This window comes from Haplochromis burtoni, unplaced genomic scaffold, assembly GCF_018398535.1.
Source record: "Haplochromis burtoni strain Fernald_Lab_line unplaced genomic scaffold, NCSU_Asbu1 Contig_9, whole genome shotgun sequence".
Taxonomy (NCBI): Eukaryota; Metazoa; Chordata; class Actinopteri; order Cichliformes; family Cichlidae; genus Haplochromis; species Haplochromis burtoni.
Genome location: NW_024582370.1, coordinates 2,500,806 through 2,523,668, shown reverse-complemented (window position 1 = coordinate 2,523,668; position 22,863 = coordinate 2,500,806). Strand labels below are relative to the sequence as shown.

General features: G+C 41.4%; 1 protein-coding gene across 4 annotated transcripts in view; it reads left to right on the top strand.

Moving 5' to 3' along the window:
• Positions 1-20,941, top strand: part of znf385a (zinc finger protein 385A) — a 59,296-nt gene extending 38,355 nt beyond the window's left edge. For all 4 annotated transcript variants that reach the window (XM_005914768.3, XM_042227770.1, XM_005914769.3 and 1 more), the window contains 6 exons: positions 1,135-1,245; positions 6,656-6,830; positions 13,015-13,374; positions 16,653-16,837; positions 17,100-17,192; positions 17,491-20,941. In XM_005914768.3, coding sequence (XP_005914830.1) covers positions 1,135-1,245; positions 6,656-6,830; positions 13,015-13,374; positions 16,653-16,837; positions 17,100-17,192; positions 17,491-17,739 — 1,173 coding nt within the window. In that variant the 3' untranslated portion in view covers positions 17,740-20,941. The remainder of the gene's footprint in view (positions 1-1,134; positions 1,246-6,655; positions 6,831-13,014; positions 13,375-16,652; positions 16,838-17,099; positions 17,193-17,490) is intronic.
• The last annotated feature ends 1,922 nt before the right edge of the window (positions 20,942-22,863 follow it).

The following is a 22,863-nucleotide window of genomic DNA, read 5'->3' as shown; positions in this document are numbered from 1 at the left end:
TTCTCTTTCCCTCCAACTCTCTGCTCTTCTTTTTCTCATTCGCTCACTCATTCTCTCCTCCAGATGGTATGTTTCTGTGCCTTCCGGCCACAGCTGGGTGGCTGAAATGTCTTGAGGCTCCTCCCCTTGATCTTTTATTTTTCTTTATTTTTGCTTCTTTTTGTTGGGAGTTGCCAAGCAACGAGCACTGTGCAAAAAAAACAAAAAAACTTATTTGAGTCTAAGTAACAACAATATTTGTTTAAGCCCCTTCTATCCTGTCCTTCACTCCTCGGGATGTTGAGCTGCTTCTATATTGGATGAGACTGTGCCTCTCAGTGTAACAAGGCTTAAAGAAAAGCTTAGTAAATAGTCCAAAATACAGTAATGAATCAAAAGTGAGTTATTTTGCATCTGCCTGGCACTGCATTATGCTTTCATTACTCTTGGTGGACACACTTGAACGTTTCCTCGCTGTCTTTTGAATTCAAAATACAAAGTTTTGTATCCTTTTGCTCTTCAGGCCACGGATTTTTTTGCTTCATTCTTCTTGCATACCCGCGCACTGCTACATCAGTCTTTGTTTATGATTGTTGCTTACTTTAGCTGTAGACAGTTGTCTGAGGCTGGAATATAAGCCAGCCACTGAATCCAGAGTAATGCTAAGGTCAACCAACAGTGATTGCTTGATAAATTCGGCTTCAAACACAAACAGTCCAGTACGGGCCGGGTCTTTTGTGTCTGGGACAGAATTTATACGGGCAGCTTAACTACTGAGGGCTGCTAAGCAAGTTAGTTAAATTTATACAAGGTGCTTAACACTACAGAGATGATGGATGTCCCAGCTGAAGCAATTAGCACAGGGACAGTATTATACTACAATGTAGTGAGGATCCAGAACCATCAGATTCCTAATCGTGGGGATGCAACAGGTGTCTCGGTTGTAGCAACAAACTGTCAACACTGCTGACCACTGTTTGCTGAAGTGATATCAGATATCATCAAACAGACTCTGTAACCGCTCTTTAACTGTGAACCTTGTGCATTCTGCATGTGGTCATTTTGGTTTAGTCTATTGCACGTTATGACAGCTTGGCCCATTGAGCTGTGGCACCAGTGTGAATTATAGCTGCTCTCTGTCTTTCACTCTGGCAGATGGACCCGGTGCAAAAGGCTGTGATCAACCACACATTTGGAGTTCCTCTGATCAAGACCAAGCGACCAGTCATCTCCTGTAACGTCTGCCAGATCCGCTTCAACTCAGAGGTAAATAAATAAATGACGACACACACACACAACATCACTGCCTCTCATCTTGTTTTCATTTTCTTTATGGCACTGAAAATATTTTATTTTTCTCTAAGTAAGAATCAACCTTTTATTTGTTTCGGAGGACTGTTTGTCCTGGTTTGCTCCCCCTGGAAGCTGGAACTAACAAAGCGGATGTGGTGCATTTGTTTGGGTTATGTGTTGGCCGTTGCGACCTGACTGGAATTTAATTTGTTTTAAGGCAGCGTAGACTAAAGTAGTGCACTGCAGCACAGAGGCTTAAGCGGTCCTGACGAATGTGTGAACGAGGAATAAAACTCTGGATTGTCTGTTGTTCATCAGTACTGATAAGTTTGATCTTAAAGTTGTAAATTTCCATTTCTCTCTATAGAAAATATTAAACTTTAAAAAGCTTAATTAATTGGGAACTCCTAATTGGAATTTATTTGCACGTTATACCCTCGGGCAATTCGCAGACACAACTGATGACAAATTAATGAAAGCAAAAAATCATATGGAAGTATTTTATGAGTTGTGATGCCAAATATTTTTTCTGTTTTTTCCTTTTTTGTGTCAACAAATAGGATAGACTCATGACAAAACCAGTACCAAATGTCATATGTGTAGTGTATAATTTGGCTGCAATACTCCCTATTCAGTGTTGCAGACTTCAGGGCCAGGGCGTTCAACCATCCACAATACACAACATTAAGGAGTGGGTCAGGGCTATATATACACATCAGATCTACAATCATGGTTTCCGTGTGGTCAGGGAGCTGCAAGGCTGTAATCATGAAGCTTCTCTTAGCCGGGATCTGTCCTGTATATCTTCACAAGAAACAGGAAACAGTTAACTCGAGATGTTTATATAATGGAATACTTTAAGACCCAAGGATTGAGAGCCAATACTGACTTTTAATTAAGACGTGTTCTTTTGTATGAAGTTACAATCAATAAAGAATCTGAAGACTTTGAATATTAGATTTTATATTTAAAATATTGCCTAAAGAACAAGAAGGTACTTGCTGTGAAGAACCTAACCTGCTGTCCCCTGAAATCATATGAAGGTTAAAATTTAACCAAAGCAAGCGCAATTATTTAGAAGTATGCAGGGAGCATTTCTGCTTGGAAGCCATGTTCATGTGTGAATGATCTTTACACCAGCACCCTGCAGAGATTCATTTCTTCTCTTTGTCATTCATCTGGCCATGATCTTCTCTGCTCAGAGAAAGGTGACTCTGTTTCCCTTAGTACTATATCAGTGTTTAGTGCAGTGGTGTGCGTTGCAAAGTTTGGGAGATATCAGGCTGTAGAGATGTCAGCTTTCTCTTGAATCTAATAAAACAGATGAGCATTTGGTGGTCAGAGAATCAAAGAAATACTTTTCTTTTCAAATCCAGCATCAGTATGTTTCTCATTCTGGGTAGGTGGATGCAGGGCCTGTGTGGTGGCTGTAGTTTGGAAAAACACAACAAAGTTTTTTTGATGGCTACTAGAAAAAGATGTTGTTACTGTCAAAAATATGCAAAGCAACTAACATTGCCAAAACTCAGCCGCTCACCCCAAAATAACAGAAATGGATAAACAACACTACAAGCCAAGTAAAATATGTGTTACGACCCGATTCAAAAGCCACAACATAAAGTAAAAACTGACAGAGTTTGTAGAGCTATTGTTTAAAAATGACATAAAAATCTCAGCTAAAGCTTACAGCCCACAATGAGATCTGGCAAAAAGTCTAGTCCAAGTGGACCTTGGGGATGCCTATGTCCACACCTCATCAAATATACAATAAGCAATAAGCAATTAAGCCCTCTGGCAGTATTACTGCAAGGAGAGTAGATAGCAGGGGGATATATCATGTAAATTTAATTCGGCTATATACTGTCCCTTTAATCGAGTAAAAGTCTTGTTAATAAGTTAGTGTTTTTCCAGATCAGCTTTAACTCCCATTACCTGGACAGGTAAAAACATACTGCAGTACATCATCAATGTCAGACTTGCAGTCTTGCCCTAGGTGTGACTCCCCATCCACACTTTTTGCGTCTCAGGCGTACAAGGCTGATGGGGTGGGTGGGCGAGTGGGCAGCGTGGACAAGTTTGTGAATGCGATCACTTGAGAATGAGGCAATGTAGGAGCTTTAAATTGAAAGCATAGGTGTATCTACTAAAATCTCAGGCGAGTTTGAATCACAGCGATCTCGTCCCCAAGGTCAAAGTTTCCTTAAAGTCTTGTAAATGGGATAAGTCCAGAATGTGGCTATTTAGAACTTTTAAATTGATACCATTTATGTATCTACTGGGAGAATGACAGGAATACAGGCAGATGCCAGTATTTTTGTTTTTATTTGGAGATTATGTATTCTCCTTCTGGTTGTCATCTATATAGGTTCCTCCAGTTCTGCAAGCTGTTCATTCTCGTTTACGTGCCCCACCCTTCCTCCCTCCTTGTTCTCAATTCTTTGACTTCTTCATTTCTATTTAGTGCATGGGGATCTGCCGGGCCCGGGAGCCATTGCCGTCCCCTTCGAGGCCTTTCACCAAACCGCAGCTCGATTCATGTCAAAGCATTCACTTACCTACTAAAACGCTGTCAAACCTAAAATGAGGACGTGGGCCTCTGAGCTAGTGAAATCAAATTCAAATGAATATATGATGGATGAAGATAATGCAGTGAGAAATACTTCAGGAGAATCTGATGTTGCATTCTCAGCTTCATTTTCAAGCTTGGGCACTGTCCTTGATGTAGACATTCTTTTCCTTTATCTGCCACATGTGAGCTGAAAACATTTTGGGTCAAAGAAGAAAGCGAGTGGGCTTTTTATGGAATGTCATGGCTACTGTATTTGTCTTGCTTTACCTCCTGTCTCCCACCCACGTTCTCTTCATTTCCCACATCATTTTGCCATAATTTCTTTCATCCCATATGATCATTCTCTACTGTCTCTCTCTCTTCTTTTGCCTGTCTCTCTCTCTCCAAAGAACCTTTTCCCCTTCTTGCTGGCTGTCTCCCTCTCTCATGCTGCATTATTTACTGTGTGGAAATGCCCAAAATTGCCTGCCACTACTTATTATAAGATGCATTCGTCAAGGGCATGGATTAGTGTCTGGCTCTGACAGCCCCAGTGCATCTTGGGAAAGTGGTAGAGAGGAGACTTGAAGGGGAGGGGCAGGAGGAAAGGATAAGGGGGGAGGCAGTTTGTGCCCCATTGTCTCTGCATTGTGTGTGTCCGTGTAAAGAACTTAATGGTGGTTTATGCAGAATAACCTTGATGCCACGCTGCATTAGTGACATCACAGGCTCTGTGGAGCTGCATTGACCAGCGTCACAACTGCTGCAGTATGCTGATATGCATCTCTTATTTTCATCCGCTTCCTCCCTGCTCACGTCACGTTTATCTTTTCTCCTCCAACCATATTCACTTCGCTTCTTGCTTGCTTTTTGTCTCTCTTTTCTTTTTCTCCCTCTCTTCCTATTTCTTCCTTTAGAAATGCAGCTCTGCAGTAGCTCTGCTTTAATAACACAACTCCCCCCTCAGAGTGATCATCATGTAGGAAAGCAGTTGTTCACTTCAAACTCTCTGCATAATGAAACACATGCATCACAAACTGGCGTGGTGCAGTTTTTATTCTCTCTGAGATTTGTGTCTCTTTATATCCTTTCCATTCTGAGAGCAGCTTTTTTTGCGTTTACCTTCTCTGACTTTCAGTTCCCTGTGCTTCCTTTTCCCTTCATTCTCCCTCCCTCCTCTCCGCCCAGGACCTCACAGTGACACTCAGCTGCTTGGTAGTTGATCCCTTTGACTTGCTGGGAGAAGTCAAGAAAACCTCTGTGCCCACTTTGCCACGCACTGCCATATACCTTTTAATTTTCCCACATTCCCCTCTTCATCATGAGAGATTACTTCTCTTTCAGCAGTCTACACCTCCACCCCTTTCTGCCTGCATGCAGCTCTCTCCACCTTGATCTGTAGGCTTTGCAAGTGCAGGTCCTTAAGACCCCTTTGACAGGGTACAGTTACAGCCTGATGTGTCATCCTGGTTTAAAAGAAACATGTGATCTTCTTACTTGCTTCAGCCAGTGCTCAGTGTTTGCCATGCCAGCTCGTTTGATAGATGCTGCCAGGCACAGGCACACACTCACACACTCACACAGACACACACAAAGCAAATATAGACAACAGGGTTCGGTAACATTACTCATCACCCCCTGCCTGTTTTGCCGAGCCAGTCTATCGCCACACTTGAGCCTCTGGTCAGTACGATGTCCTAAGTGTCAGTCAAATTCCTGAGGCAGCTGTCAATGACTCATCCCTGGTAACCAACTGTAATCCTGCTACTTAATAAATATCTTCATCATTGGTCCCTTGATGCAATCATGTGGCCGACACAGCACGTGCCATGGCACATCAGTTCACTTGACTTACAAGTGCAGTACTGACTGAATATGTCTGTATCAGCAAGTAGCTACTTATTTTTTCATAGTTGGACACATACTGTGAGAGAGGGGTGATGAAAAAAGGGACCATAATCCTATATTTGTGTGAGTGTGTGTGTGTGAGAGGGAGTCAGTGAGCCAGTGAAATAACGTGTGTTTCTGTTTTATAGTCACCATACTGTGAAGCCAGACAGCTATGTATAGCAACCCCGCATCACATACGCCGCATTTTACCCGACTTCCAAACATCTGTGCAGTAACACAGAGGCTAGAAACAGACTCCCATAATGTCCCATATTCTCTTCACAAATAACTCGCTTGTTTACTCAGTGAGCAAACACATTAGGCAGTAGAGAGCATGTCATCAGGAGATTGGACACAGTGACTTCCATAATAAATCTCTGCAGCATTTTTTGTCTTTGCTGGAATGCCGGCTGAGCGTGCAGATCCTTATTTTATATTTCCTGCCAGATATTAAAGACAACAACATTGATGCCGTGTAGTAAGTAGATGATGTATATTCTCCAAGACTGTGCATAAGAAAGGGAAGAAAGGGAAGGCTTAGAAATGGACTAATGCGCCCTCCGGGCTTATATGGCAGTTTCCTGATCCTTAGGTTAGCAGGCATGGCAACTTCAGCCAATCCTCCACATAACCTATACTGTTAATGTTTCAACACACACCTTCATAATTTGTTCTTAATTCAAATAACGGGACAAGGAGGGCAGGCAGTCACTTCATCATTGCATCTCTCTTAATATCTTGCATGTAATCTATCTCTCTGTTCACTGCCTGCTGCTCATCATGACTTTAGTCCCCAGAGTATATTAAATATCGTGCTGTCATAATGGCATGCATGCATGCCAGGTGCCACACCGAGTCTAATTCCACCCTGTTATATACCTGGGCATCTTGGCATCGGTGTTCACTAATGAAATAACTTGTTTTCCTTTCCATGCTCTTCTTTAGAGCCAGGCAGAAGCCCACTACAAAGGGAACCGCCATGCCAGGAGAGTCAAAGGCATCGAGACCTCTAAGAGTCGTCCTCAAGAAGGAGACAAACCTCACACCCTGCCCCCCACCTCCTCCCCATCTCCGCCTGGAGCTCCTGGCACAGCCCCAGACAGTGAGCCCAGCAAAGCAGGTGAGAGAACAGAAAACTACTGCCACAAGCAAAAACTGGGAAAAGGCTCGGGAAGAACCTTGTTGAAATAATCATTTCAGTCCACGCAGGATGTTCGGCAGCTTATGGTCTTTGTCAGAAAATGAATGGAAAAATATGCAAGAATAACAAAAGCGTCTAATCACAGTGGCTCCGCAGCGTATTGCTGTTTTTATGAGCATCTCGTCTCTATTTGTCGTCGGATTTAGCCGCAGCACATCTTATAGTAGACAGTGCGGTTCCACAGACTGCTGAGACTGATAATGACTGTCCCACCTAAAATCCAAAAAATAAACATTTAATTTGGAAGATTAATAGCTAAACACAGTTTTTAGTTGCCAGTATTGGGGGAGTCTTTTAAGTATAATTGTAATGAGAGTTCAGATGAAAATGTTGAAATTCAGAATATCGGGAAAGTTGCTTTGACCTTTAGGAGTTGGAAATAGCTGAAGCAATAAGTTCAAATTGCCTTTAATGCCTAGTCACAAAAACATATATTATTAAACCTAATTGAGCCTTCAAGCTCAAGTAGGCAGAATTATACAAAAGGAAAACAACCCCAACAAAATTTGAAAATAGACTGCCCTCCTCCTGCAGCTCTCCACTCTCTTTCCCAATACCCCACCTAATAAAAGTATGTCCAGTCTGATAAAAGACAGACTTTTGGCTTCATGTGGGATTCAAGCTCTGCTTTTCCTCACCTGATCAGGTCTGAATTTGATTGGCCAGAGTCTTTCATAATGGATTAGTTTTTTTAGACAAGAGGATATTCAGGAGTCTATTTCCCATTCAAAACAATTACAATATGCCACAAAGTTTGTATGAATTTTCTTTTTTCCACTGACATCCAGACTATTTTGGCTTTTCCCAACTATGCTTCAAAACTTTTGGTCATTTAAAAAAATCCTTTTCAGTCACAGTAGGGTGTAGTAGAAGTAGACCTCTTACGCTGAAATCAAACATGACATGAAAGGCTGATCGAATCATCATTACTGTGCCAGAGTTAATCTTCTGTATTAGTCAAGATAAACAGCAAGACTTTATTTAGTTGTTCAATCTAAATCTGGTTTGTGTCAATCCATTTAGTCTATGAGCAGGAGAACATGGTATGGCAACATAGCAGTTTCTCTGCATCAACCTCTCTGTGGTGTGTGGTGTGTCTTTGTACAGTAGTAAGCTAGTGGGAGGTACCACACCATGTATACCACATTCAACATAGACTACGTTGCCTGACCATCCACTTGTCAGTAAAGAGTCCTAAGACTGATTAAGACAAATGAATAAACGAAAATCTCATCCAGCCTTTAAAAGGACAGAAACAGCAGCTGATCTGACTTTAATGAAAAGTAATTAACTGTAAGCAGATTAATTTATTAGTTAATATGATGCAAGGCGTGATCAAAGCAGTGCAAGATCTTTCTTTAGCAAAGGATCTTTAACTTTGTTCCCGTTGTCTTAGTCTTTCCTTTATCCCTCTGGTTCATCTTTGCATTTCACAGTATAATTTAGAGGCTGGGTTCTGTGCGCGTCTGCCATTCTTCTCTGTGCACCAAACATTTCCATTCCCTTAGTGCCACCACTCTGGTCTCGGATCAAACGCCAGCCAATGAACAGACCAGTCGTGTTTTGGTGACATTTACAAAGGTTTCTGTAGCCTACTGTTTACCAGACATTTCCACCTTATTGATGGGAGGGCACAGAGCAAACACGATAAATTAAAAGTTGAAACTCAGGTCCAGAAAAAGCCTCAATGCAGCATGCCAGAGCGAAGAAGCAAAGGTTTTCACATTTCAGTGTCTCTTTCTGTCCATGAACATAACACTTAAGGTTTTCTTATAGTTAGTCTCAGGCAAGTACCAAGGCCAGTCCTTTGTGCTGTCTTCCCTCATGGGGGATCTAAGGTCAGCTAAGATAAGTCCTCATTAGTGAAGCTTCCTGCAGTGAACTTCTAGATCATGAGAAGCCAAACAAGCCTGCAATGATCGAGCTCTGAAAGTAGCAACATGTGAAAAATGCCTTTTTCCAACCAAGGGTCTTTCTTGTGACCTTGGAACCTTGCCTCTTCCTGATTTTTTTGCATGCTTGTTTGTGTGTATATATGTTCGTGTATGCATGCCCTGAGTGTGATCTCAGTGGTTGGGCGGGGGTGTCTCTCAGAGGAGAGCCAGATGTCCATTTCAAAACTGGGAAACTACTGTCTGGGGAACAGACAATTTTTTGGGCTGTGGAGTTTTGGTGGAATTCACCTCATAACATAGAGCAGTATGTGTCTTTGATGCTGAGCAACATTTCTTATCAACAGCTTCTTTGTTGCTCTCAGATTTCATACAATATCAATGTCATTTTAGACATTCAGATAGTCTGAGCTACTATCAGATATATCGTTTGTGAAAAAGAATTCACCATCATTTGTGATTAACATATCAAAAACAGAGTACATATACAAACTTGCTGAGGGCCGAAACAGTGATAGGTTATCCAATATTGTTTAAAGAGTGCTTCTTGAACTTTACAGATTTTCAGAGCAGGTCGTGAGTTTTACACCAGTCAAAGGATATGTGGTTAGCGTTGTCCCCAAAAAAGGAGGCACTTGGCTCTGAGAAATTTGGACTGGTGAGCTGAGGTTTGGCTGAGCCTGCAAGTGATGGAGAGCCAGCTGTTGTACTGGAGAGAAACTCTGGTCTTCCCTCCTTCCTTCCTTTCCTCTTTCTCCCTCTGCCGTCTGACACTCCCATCCTAATGAGGGGCTCTGTTAAAACCACCCTGATATTATAGCACTCTTTGGTCCACGCAAACATTCACAGGCGCACACACCCAAGGTCAATTAAACAGATGACTTTCATGTGAGGGTTCAAATTGCATGGCTATGAGGTGACTGTAGTATTGAGTTACACTGAGCTAATGTTTGCTTCATTCTCTGTCTGTTTATTGTTAGCATTTGAGTCTAATTGAGGAAATCTGGGAATTCACAAGCTTTTTACCTCCTTTGTGAATTATTTGATGAAACTGCCTGAAATAACAGTACCTGATATGGGATGACTGTGTGGGTGTGTTTATGTGTGTGTGTGTGTGTGTCCGTGTGTGTATGACTCAGGGTTCGGATGCAGGCCAGACAGGGAAAAGGCACCCAAATGCATTATGAATGTGGCTCAACTCTTGTAAGGCCAGCATTGAGTTTCGTAGCTCGTTAATCATTGAGAATGGGCATAATGGGGCAGTGGTGACACTCAGAGTCATCCTGCCTATGGCACACATGTAACACACACACAAAGAGACAAACCGCTCACACTTAAAGTCAGTACACTAGCCCTGCCGTAAACCTCCTGGCAGTTTTGCCTGACAAGTAAGATGATGACTTATAACTCTAAATACTGCAAGCATCTTTTTATGGGGGTGGGGGGATATTGGATCCATGAGGGGGGAGGGTGGGGATTATATTACATTAGTTTCTTTTGGCATTTAAAGTAAACAAAGCAAAAGTATCCCTGTGTAATTTTCCACCTACACACAACAGAATCATACCAACAATAACTCTCTTGTTTCAGTAAATAGACTGGTTTTTATATAACGCTTTTCTACTCTAAGTCAAACACTTTTTTACAGCTTGGCTCATTTACCCATTCACACCCATTTAAACAAGCACTTTTTCCTCTGCTTTTCCTATGCAAGTGCTATCTATCATTAACACATATTCATATGGGTTAGTTTCATGCCCAAAGATACAGTCTGGAGACTGTGCCAGGGCTCGAACCACAGACCACCAACCACCAACCTTCCGATTAGTAGGTGACCTGCACTACCTCCCAAGCCACAGCCACATACATGCAGTTTATGTGCTTTATATGGTGTGTAAACATCACGCTGTATCAAATAATATTATATCAGACAAAATAAATGTTCACACTTCAGGAATAGGGATTAAGGATATGGATTGAAGAAAACGCTGTATTAAATCCTGCAGCTTAAACAACAAAACTTTTCCACATGGACAGCATACCATACCAGCTTTAATTTCCTGAAGTGGACCAAGGCAATACAGGCATAGCAGGCCATAGTATAAAGCATCTGGATTGAGTTATCCTTCTGTTGACCTCTCCCCATGAATAATACTGTCTTCTGTTGTAATTTGAGGTCAGCTAGCAGAGAGAATGGTCAGTTAGCCAATAGAGAGCCAAGTCTCATTAGAGAGTATCCTGTACTCTTAAACAATGGAGTAACTGACAGTGGGAATCTTGGGGTAAGAAAAAATAGCGCTTTGTATTGCTACCCTGAGAGGATGTTTCATGATTTAAATTTTAGTCAGTAAAAATGACATAAAAATATTTAATATAATGAAATATGATTTTCAGTGGATTGTGAATTGTTTTGGCCTGGAAGCCTAAAGGGGGAAAAGTGCATGACACATTTACCGTAGTGCTGTATAAGGTGCAATAGTGACTGGATGTTGGTTTGGTGTGGCAGAACTCCAGGCCATCATGGATCATGAAGTCCCTCATTACTATTTGGCCAGCCAACACCATTCCCATTTGATTTTAACCAAAACCAAATGTTATAGATGTGGATTTGGGGTTTGTTTCTTAACATTTCTTTGCACAGACACGTGCCTAAGTGTGCATAAAGCTCATAACAGTGCGGATAACTACTTTGGTTTTTCTGTTATGCTGCCTTTTTGCACTTACAGGTACAAGCTCTTTACTCAGCTTAACATGTTCAGTCAGTGCTGTGAAAAAGTGGGCATATTATGAGTCATAAACCTCAAACAGCACTTTGATCCAGGACTGCTTTATGGGATCCTCAATGCCACATAGAGCTAGAGATAGTCCTTTTTTTCTTCTTTTTAACGGAACATCTGTTTGAGAAATGCTCTGTGCAGCCAGCAGCTCTGCAGCTGGAAACTTCCAATCTGGAAAGAGAGGGAATTCTAATCTTGGAAAGTAGTGGAATGGAAAGCACTTACAATGGCATCTTCATGAGAGATGATGCAATGTGGTAGCCAGGCCAGAATATACCAAACAATATAAAGTCATAAGACTAAAAGTGGAACAATAGATAAACATATCATGGTCTCTGTCATGTGAAAAAATCGCATGCTCTGTGAACGTATGATAGAATCTATAAAAAGAAGTTAAGCAATTAGAGTGAATTTTTGTTTTCTTCCCAGAAAATATCATATATCATCCCTTTAGTACCCTAATCCATAGAGACCTGGTTTTGACGCTGTATCCTGTGGAGTGGAGTTTGGAGAAAGACCTTATAGTCCCTGCTAATGAGGGTAGCTCTGAATACTCCATCCAAATTTAGATGTCTTTCTTCAGCTAACACTGAGTGCTCAGTGAATGCTGAAAGCTCAAAGGTATGTGGGTGGCTAGTCCGAAACGTATACTGTATATAAACATGTTGTGCGATAAATACAGAAAATGTAACCATGAACATATGCAGTGAGGAAGCTATAGAAAGAAAATCAGAGGGCATGGAAAAGAAAAAGTGAGAGGAGCGCTCACTTAAAGATATTTTCTTTGGATTGCATGTATTGCTCGTTGACAGAGCAAATGCCATTATTACTTCTATCCCAGCCAAAAATAACGGGGGTGGGACAGAGGGGAAAAGCCAAAACATGCTCAGGTTCAATTATCTGCTTCCTTGGAAACATTTCAATAAGATGAGCCCACAGCACTGACAAATTGACTTGAAAACTTCAAAAAGCTTGGAAACATTAAACGCTTGCCCATCCGTTCTTATATTTGGGTCATATGGTTTCCTCCTCTGATCTACTTTATGTGTAACTCAAATTAAAAGGAACTCTTTTGACCAATTATGGGTTGCAGTATAGGAAATAAAAAGCACTTCTAAATGTGCTTTATGCGCTTTATGTTGGTTGTTCTGATCTATGGAGCAGACTTTGGCTTCCATATTTAATTGGGAGTGGTAGGGATGTGGTTACACAGAGTTTCCATGTTTTTTTTATTGCTGTTTGACTTGTGAACTCTTTGTTCTTCGTAATCATCTTTATTTAGTTATTTAGTTTTACATTTAATATGTCACTTTCAAGCTGGGGTAGGCTCCAGCTATGGTAAGGATTAGCAGAAGACAATGGATGGATGGATGTGACTTTAATTAGAATTTCCTTTGTTTGTCTGTTTTGTTTTCTTTTGGGTTTTTATTTTAGATGAAACACGGCCTATGTCACGGATAAATGGACCCTTACTGGCACCGGGGCCCCTTCCACCTCTTCAAACCCCACCTACCCCACCCATGGATTCCCCTGTGCCATCAGTGTGCCCTCTCATTCCCACCCCTACTCCTCCACTGGTCCCCCCGACCTCTTCTTCCCCAGGCTGCGGGAGCAGCCTCACCAACTCAGAGCAGGTTGGATCAGGAACCCCGGTTTCAGGAGCCGTTGGCATTTCGGCTTCAAACAGCCCATCCAACCCAGAGACCGAGGAGGACAAGGCCAAGAAGCTGTTGTACTGCGCACTGTGCAAGGTGGCTGTGAATTCCTTGTCACAACTGGAGGCGCACAACAAAGGTCAGTAATCTCTGAGCAATGATATGCTGAAATAGTTGAGCTTTCCTGAATTTAGCGGGAAATACAGTCATCTGGAATTAACTGTGGCGCCTTTCTTGTTCTGATGAAGTTTGGCTTGGATTCCTCTCTGTTTGCACAAGCCACAGTGTTTTTGATGGAAACAAAATGTATCACATCCTGCCTGGACTTTAGCCAAGAAATACACATGCAAACACTTGCAGAGATGTTGTTTTGAATTCCTAAGGAAGAAATTAAAAATCACAAAAAGTAGCAAGTCTAAACAATTTGTTTTTATTTTTCTTTTTTTTGCATTTCCAGATAATCAACTGAAAGAATTGCTCAGTTTATTGAAAGCCCAGTTTGAATTTCACTGAGGCTGTTGTGCACTTGAATTGGCAGCTATAGTTTTGTATATTTTACAGTGTGTAAGAGTTGTCTTTTAAACAACTCCCAAAGTATCTACTGAGTTCCTGGAATTATCGCAGTAGCCCTAATGCAAATTCAACAATAATGCGAATGATGATTAATAGCACATTACTGAGTTGTTGTAGCATCTCATAGGTACTAAAACAGAAGGTGTTATGTGAAAAAAAATGTAATTTTTGAAGACTTTATGTTATAAATTTACACTCGGTTTTATCAAACCTTAACATATTTAGTGTATTTAAAAATGGCACTGGTAAGTTTCTTTGCTTTTGTTAATTTAGTAGAGAGCATTAAAAGTATACTAATTAGCAGATGAATCACTTTAATATTGACATGCTTGGTCGCTGTAACCAAGGATTTCTTGTTTTCAAGGGTCATCTGTACCTCACCTGTGTCAGTCCAGTCTTTAATACTGGAATCCCAGCCATTGTCAAGCCTACGTTCTTATTTTACTCTTGGCACAATTAGTGTAAATATACCTTCCCCGCTGAAAGATTCGATTTTAGCAGTGGGGAGCATCCAGAAGAAATGTGATGTTTAAGGGGTTAAAACCACAGCATGAATGGGGAAATAAAAGGAAATGTTGGTTATTGTGTGGGTGAGCTCACCATAATATGGGTTTAAATATTCTGTCAGACGGCTTTCACACGACAACACTTTCATGGTTACATATACCTCGAGGAACTGGCTGCATCCTATAATCCTTTCTGCACTGCATACTTGGATAGCTGCTGCATGTCTCACAGGACAATATGTATGTGCTGGGCTTTCTATCTGTCTTTTGGGAGTATAGTATATGCACATGCACATGCATGAAGTACACTTAAACTTCACCACAGACAGAGGCCCCAAATAAACCTTATAAAGGACTGACTCCTCTCTGCTTAGAGTACGCTCAGCCTGAGCTAGCTGAGTCAGATATGAAAGCAGGTGATAAATGCTGCACTTATAATATTGCCATTGCATTCACTAATATGTATATATTACCTTTTGTATATTTTGGAAATTCATATTTTTTGACCCTCTGATTACTAGTTTATCAATTTCCCAAAAACACATCAGTATTTTTGTGTTGTATCTGTCTCCAAGAAAACATTTGCACATTTACTGTGTTTATAGTATTAAAAAAGATCATAGACAGCTTAAACATGATCCTGGGTCAAAGCCTGCTGGCACCCAGTGGGCTCCAGAGTTCAAACCCTGAATGACTAAAAGTTGAAATAGCTAAAACTGCATGAGGAAAGCCATCTGGAAACAATCAAGTTCACTCATTCTAAAAATCAGAACTGTGTGTATTAGCAGGGTTCAAAAATGGAAGCATATGTCACACAGACACCCAGACATGAACAGTGTGCGTGGCACACCATGACCTGCCCAAAACCATGAAAACAGGAATAAAGATTTGTAAGTCATGTTACTTCATGTAACATTCATGCAACAATGTTGTCCCCTTTTGTTTGGTTTACACCCTGAGTCAACTTTGCAAAGTCAAAAAAAAATTCCACTGGGCCAGCCATTGCCAGACCAAAATAGAACAAAAGCAAAAACAGGCACCCAAGAGCACATTTTTGGCCACAAGCAAACCTTTCTCCACACTGAAGCCCACAGCCTCCATGCTCCCCACTTCCACCCCACCCAGATGACTTGTCCAACTTCTATAACCTTAACACTGTTCAAAGGGAATTTAGGGAGTGGGGCAAATTAGTATTTCAAAGTCAGAGCCAAAGACAGTGGAATGCTGTTTTTCAGTGTAGTGGAGCATTGCAGTAAAATGGAGTGGGAGGTTTCATCCAAGTACAAAATGTGTGATTATTTAATGAGAGACTATTTTAGCACACACAATAATGTGCAGTATGCAAAAACATATTTCTCTATGATGTCCTTTTTGCAGCTGCACCTAGTCGCGGACTTGTCCAAATGAAGAACATATTGTTAATAGGAAATTAGCTTTTTATTTATTTTTTTATTTTCATTTTTTGACTCATGACTGAGTAGATAACGTCATGCCAAATGGGCTCTGTCGAGCAAACATCTTAAGGGGCTAATCTGTTTTTATGTCAAACAGCTTCATTTCCGAGAAACGGCTCTAGGAGCTTCAGTAATATATGTCTGGTTGCTACAATCTGCTATGTAACCTGCCCTGTTTCTTTGCTCAGCAGTGTTAATGTTTGGAATAATACTGATCTCTTCAAACGGTACAAAGCAGGGTGCCATGCTCTTACAGCATAACAAATGCCTGATTGAAGAGCCATTTAAAGAGCAGACCAAGCCTGCATCTCATAAAAATGTGCTCCTAAATTTCCAAACACTGACATTTATTGTCAGTATTTTTTAATGTTCAATTAAAGGCTCAGTGATTCACGTTTTCATTGATAATGCCAAATGTGGATCATGGATAATGGATGTAATATTGTACAGTACACACTATTTGGCCTTATCCTATGCACTCCACTGAGTCAAACATCATGAATCACTTATATTATTAGGTTATTATTAGAAAGGCTTTGAGTTGACCTTCCAGATCACTAACTGCACAGATGGGTGACTGCTGCCCTCCTGTGGTGAAAGCTTTGCTCTACAACTTCAGGCAGAATTCATTCTTTCTGTTGTGCTGTGCTATGTGGTTATTCAAGCCAGTGGATTGTAGTTTGGTTGTTTCTTTTTTTCTGCCATGATGTGACACTTTTCACTGTCTTTGTTCTGCAATGTTAACTACAGAGAAATTCTGTCCAGTCTCATTTTACTTCAGACAGGTGGAAGCAGTATGACTCATATGTTACAATTAATGTTTCGCTGGCACCTTATTATTTCATTTTATTATATTAGCTTTTAAATGCTTTCTTTCTGTGCAGGTACGAAACACAAAACTATCCTGGAGGCACGGAGCGGGCTGGGCCCTATAAAGGCATATCCTCGCCTGGGCCCCAAGCCCAGTGGAGAGCAGGGAGGAGGGCCGGTGGACCCCAACACTCAGGAACGAACCTTCCACTGTGAGATCTGCAATGTGCGGGTCAACTCTGAACTGCAACTAAAACAGGTAAGGTAGCAGTGGATATATTTCTGTACCTAAAATCTAAAGATTAGACAGGCATTTAGATTTGATTTTTCTTGTTAAGCACAAGATCAATTCAGTGGTCAATATTCTAAGTTTTAAATTATGTTGTTTTATTCATGTTTATTCAAGTTAAACAATTGTGTAATTACATAGCTGTATTTTTTCATTATGTTTTCTCCAGTCAGTGTCCATGGTGTAAGGCAATAGGAAAAGTAATGCAGTTTGCTGTGATCTTTATTTTTAGCACATATCAAGTCGAAGGCACCGGGATGGTATGGCGGGCAAGCCTAACCCTCTCCTCAGCCGACACAAGAAGCACAGGGGAGCTGATCTAACGGTAACATTTTACTGCTGATTTTTAGCTCCTATGACAAAGCACACCTGAACTCCAGAGATCAGATAGCCAGTGATACTTAAGGACATTAAGGTTGTGAAGCTTTGGAGTTGGTTTGATCTCCACAAAAGCCCATCAGGTGTTCTGTCTTCATCCTCCTACCTCAACCTAACTGAACTTTCTGAATTACAAAAGTGCATGGTATACAGTTGTTTCACTTGCATGTGTTGACCTTCTGAAACTAATCAATGTTACCCCCCCTTTCTCTCTTGTCTTGTACTGTTATTGATTCTGTTTTTAGTCTTCTTTGACCTTCTCCAAGGATCTCACCAAAGCTTTGGGTGCCGGGCTGTTGCCCAACCCTTTGGCGGTTGCGGCAGCAATGGCCGCCGCAGCGTCCTCAAACCCACTGGCTCTCCGCGCGGCTGCTCCCGCACACCATCCACCTCATCACATTTTGCAAGGCCCGCCTCTCAGCCACGCAATCCTGAGACCTGCCCCGGGGCCCATCCGCACCACCCACGGGCCAATCCTCTTCTCTCCTTACTGACACATAACCATCTGACTTCAGCCAGTCAGGAACATCCACTCCAAAAGCACACTGTGAAGCTACAAACATGATCAACTAACAGCAATTGATAAGGGGGGGGAAAAAATCTGATAATATAAATATCTGACTGAGAGAATAGCAAGGGAACAGTGGAAAGGAGTACAAGTCTCTATTTTTCCCTTTACCTGAAACTCTCCATTCACTCTCCCTCCATTTCAAAAGACTTTTTGAGTGATCTGCAGATGGAATTATCAGAGATTGATAGTCATTATGCATCAAACTCCCTTGTACATTTCTCACCTCCTGGTCCCTCCCTTGCACTGTGGCCCTCTTGTGGCCACCTCAATAGCTACAGAAGAAACACATGCAGACCTTTCTAGAAACGTTCAACCACATGTAGTGTTACATAATTATTCCGGGACAGGTTGTTTTTTCCACCTGTCACCATGGCTAAATGTGTTCTTCTCATCCTATGCACCTCAAAAACAAAGACAATAATGTTATGTCAGTAGGGTAGCTGCTTCCATCAGTCTTTGCTGTGTGCGCCACATGTAGCTGTACAGGCTTCAACGGCACTGTACATGTCCTGCTCCGTGCCGGAGGTCAGCAGCTCTCCAATTTGTGACATTAGGTCTCCGCTAGATACAACATGACTTTGGCTGACAGGCAGGTGGTAGCCACATCCGAACATGTCTGATGGTTGGGGGGATGAGTGGAGCAGAAAAGTGACTGTGGGGGGTTGTTCTTTGCTGTCATTTCCTGAGAGGGTGAGGTGAGAGGAAGGCTGGCACGGGTCACTGGATGGATTCACCACAGGCAACTTGCAGACATACACAGGCCTGGACAAATATGTTTTAAAATAGATTGTACCAACAAAAATTGCTACAAGGCACATCTGCCAACCTCCATAACAGTCAGAGAATAGGCTCACCAAAGGGGAGAGGAGATGAAAGAAGCAGCAGAAATCACACATTAATACATATTGTACTGCCGGGTTTAAATACTCGATCACCATCTTTAGCTTTGATTGCATTTTATGGAAAGAATTCTGCAGTTTTACGAACAGCAGTTTGAAATAAAGTACTTGGGAGAGAGAAAGAGAGGATAGGTGTTATGGTTCAGCTTGGATTATTTCAAAGCCAATCATCATCCTCACATCTCCCTGGTCTTCATTCGCAGGCTGACTGTGTAGGTGGGCAAGTATGACTTGTGTACCACCCTTTGTCCTAATTTCTTCTCCATGCCACCTCACAACAGGATGCTACACAGCGTTCTGCATCACTGGGTTGACCTCTCCCAATTCCTGCACTATCCTTCTCCTCAGCTCCCTACTATCCAAAGGTTCATATGAGTCTATTGTGGGAGACACATCAACACTGGCAACCACGATGCTGAAAGGCAACAAATTAAATAGAGGAAGTTGAAAGCCAAATACATTCTTTGACAAATGATCTTGAGCTGAAGCGACAACCAAGCCAGAAGCCCAGAGAAGCCGCCCGGAGCAGGAGCCGAGACGTCCAGCCCAAGGCATCTATTGATACTTCCTGTCTTACAACTGAAAGCCATGAAACACACCATGATTTGTTTTCTTTTACAAAGACTGGTGAGCACTTTGTTTTTCTTGTTTGGTTTGGACTGTTGGTTTACATTTATATCACACATTTAAAAAAAAGAGCAAAATAGAAAACATGATAAAAAAAATATTTTTGTAGGTAGGAAATGTTATTAACGTCATCAAGGGAAACAAGGAAAAGGGTGAAATTATCAGAGAGTGAATTATATAAGGGACTCAGCCAGAATGATATAAACAGGCAGATCGACTGACTGGGAGCCACAAACACTAGCTAAGCAGCAGCAGACTTATCTTGCCTGACAGCTTGAAACTAACACCCTTTTCTGAACGAGATGTACACTGTGCCCTTTCATTGAGAAGCAATGAGCTCTAATGTCTTACCTTTGTCTGAATATTGCAATGCAATGAGCAATTTTTATCAGAGTGACTTGTTATCATTGTGACATGTTGTGACATATTGTCTGGAGTCATGTGTAAAGTGGGAGCACGCCAGCTGACTGACTTTTCTGTTCTTCCATGGGGAGTGCAACTTCTTGAGGGGATTGAGGTGGGGACGGAGAGACAGAGGTGTAGCTGGAGATAGGGACTGACCCTTCATATTAAAGGGCCTTTTTACTATGGTAATCTCTGCTTGGGGAACAGGGTACAACACCAGGTATCAAGGGATTAAAGCTAGATCTGTTCAACGGGTTTTTTGTTTTATTTGGACTTAACGAATTGCATTTTGTTGTTGTTTTTGTTTTTTGTTTTCTGTGTGTGAGAAATATGTCTAAGTGAAAACCTAGAGGAACATTATCAATGCCATTACTTAAAAAGAGAAGCTGGCTCTGTGTCAGCTTCCACCATTGTGCTCTTTTTGTTGCTGAACGTAATCTTCAAGTTCATTTTGTGAGTGAAATGCTATTCCAGCATCCTTGCTTTTCTTCCTGTTGGTGTGTGTACTATAAGTATTCTAGTGTGTGTTGGGACCTGCTCTCTCCCCACTCCCCACCAATCAGAGACAGAGGCAGCCTGGATCTATAAAGTGGCCTAACACAACTATGGGGACAAAAACCTGCGTGTGTTTGGTACAGTGAGATTCATCAGTCGTTCTGGATTCAGGTCACAGAGTTGACCAATAACCGAGCCTTATCAAAGTACTGCAAAGATGTCCCTGGTAGGTCAGTCAAGTAGCACCACTTGTCCTTGATATGTTCATAAAGTGGTAAACACCAGAGAGTCATTTTCATCATTCACATGTGGGAAATAAATGGTATTCCTATTTTCTGGGCAGGTATTTCATGTTAGCTGTGTTTAGGCTACTAGCCTTAGCCTTATTCTGCCCTCGGTCTTTCTCAGAGCAGAGAGAGAGAGATGGAGAGGCTATGGTGTAATTTTGTCTTGCCAATAAATTTATTTTTGAATTTCATTATTAGAGGGACAAAGACTTTGTATGGCGAATTGTAGCAATACCTGACTCATTCTGGCTACTCTTGTTTATTGCAATAAGAAAATTAAACAATAAATGTGTATGTGAGTAAAACATTATAAATGTAATTTAAATGAAAAAGAAACTTTATGGTAAGTACTACTGGTATCAAGAGAAACCATGGTGGAAAAAAGTAAATGTCAATAAATCATTAAATGATACTGTCTGTGGAGTTTTTATGAATCAAACAGTGTGGTGCTTTCTAATGCCAGCCATCCAACTGCATGACCCTAGCTGGGAGTGTCCAGTCACAGAGCTGGAATTAAAATGAGTGAACTGCTTTAAATCATGGGTGCAGACTCCAGGCCTTAACGGCCAGTGTTCTGCAGGTTTCAGATATCACCCTATCAACAAACCTGAATCAAATGATTAGCTCATTACCAGGACTCTTACTCTGGAGAACTTTAAGACAAGTCGAGGAGGTAATTTAGCCATTCAAACCAGCTGTGTTGGATCAAGGACATCTAAAACTTGCAGGACACCAGCCCTTGAGGCCTGGAGTTCCCCGTCCTCTAATCAGCCAATCACACTTAATATATTTAGGCATGTACACATGGTCAAGCCAACCTTCTGAAGTTCAAACCAGGCATCAGAATGTCGAAGAAAAGCAATTTAACAGACTTGAAACGTGGCATGGTTGTTGGTGCCAGCTGGGCTGGTCTAAGAAGCTGCTGAACTACTGGGATTTTTCCACACAACCACGTCTAGGGTTGAAATATAACTATCCAAATTAAAGAATACATCCTGTTTGCAGCAGTTCTCTGGGTGAAAATGTGCTGTTTTCAGAGGTCAAAGGAAAATACCCAATTGCTTCAGGCTGAAAGGAAAGCATCAGTAAACTGAACAGCCACTTGATACAACCAAAGTATGCAGAAGAGTACTTCTGCAGGTACAACAGCAGAGGGGCCATAGCAGCAGAAGACCACACGAGGTACCACTCCAGTAAGCTAAGAGGAAAACTGAGGCTACAATTTGTACCCACTCACCTAAACTGGACGACAGAAAATAACATAGCAACATAGAAAATAACTGTTCCAACAGTCACAAGAACACAAAGAGAACAGGAAAGACAATAAATGGCTCTGTGACACAAATTCTGTTTGTCTTTCTTTTCTATCTAGTTTGTTAGGAAAGGTGATTATTATGAAACATATGAATCTATTAAAAAAGAGCTCATGTCTCACTGATATGTCGAACCTGTCAGAAAAATCACAAAGCGACTTATTTTAAATAGGTCACAAGTAAAAATGGCTGCAAATCCCTGCATGAAGGTGTAATTTAGCTAGACAAATAAAACAGTTTTTAAAAAATAGCCCACCAACTCTATGAGCTCAGTGGTCAAATATATATTAAAAGATAGCTGAGGTCATGAAATGAACATTTTAGTCATAGGAAAACTAGACAGTGGGAGGACAGTTGGTGGCACTGGTGTTTGTTAAAGCTTTGGGACCTTAATAAAAAAAATCTAAGGGTTGAAGATGTGTTCCACAAGAGCATATAGAAGAACAATATCTTTTGTGACAGCAGATGCAACTATGAGAAGGAGTAGCTGACTGGTCCTGCATTGCATCTTCAAATGAAAAGCAGCATTGTACTGCCTGGAGACTATTGCTGATTTCTTGTGATACACAGCCCTCAAGCTGTTCCCACGAGACTTCTTTTGAGCATTACCAAACAGATCGACTGCTTGGCAGTAGCTGTGTGATTCTTATATCAATACACAATTTGGCCACTAGATGGTCCTGCTGTGATTACCGAGAAGCAAGTCTCACAATGCAAGCACGTCAGACTTGTGTAACACTGCAGTTCTTCAGTTAAAATTATGAAGACTGATAATTACGTACATTCAGTATTGAATGCACACCACGTATAAATATCTATTGGTTGACTGCCTGTCGGCAACGTACAGATGCAATGCATTGCCATATGGCAGAGACAGGATAGGGAAATTGTACAGATGGCTCCTATGCTACTGTCTTTAGTTTCAAAGGAGAATTTTACAAGTTTGGGTCCTTCCATGTTGTTATTTTATGTGCTGAAACCTCGTAAGAAGTACCAGTGTGGGAATAAAAAACACTAATAA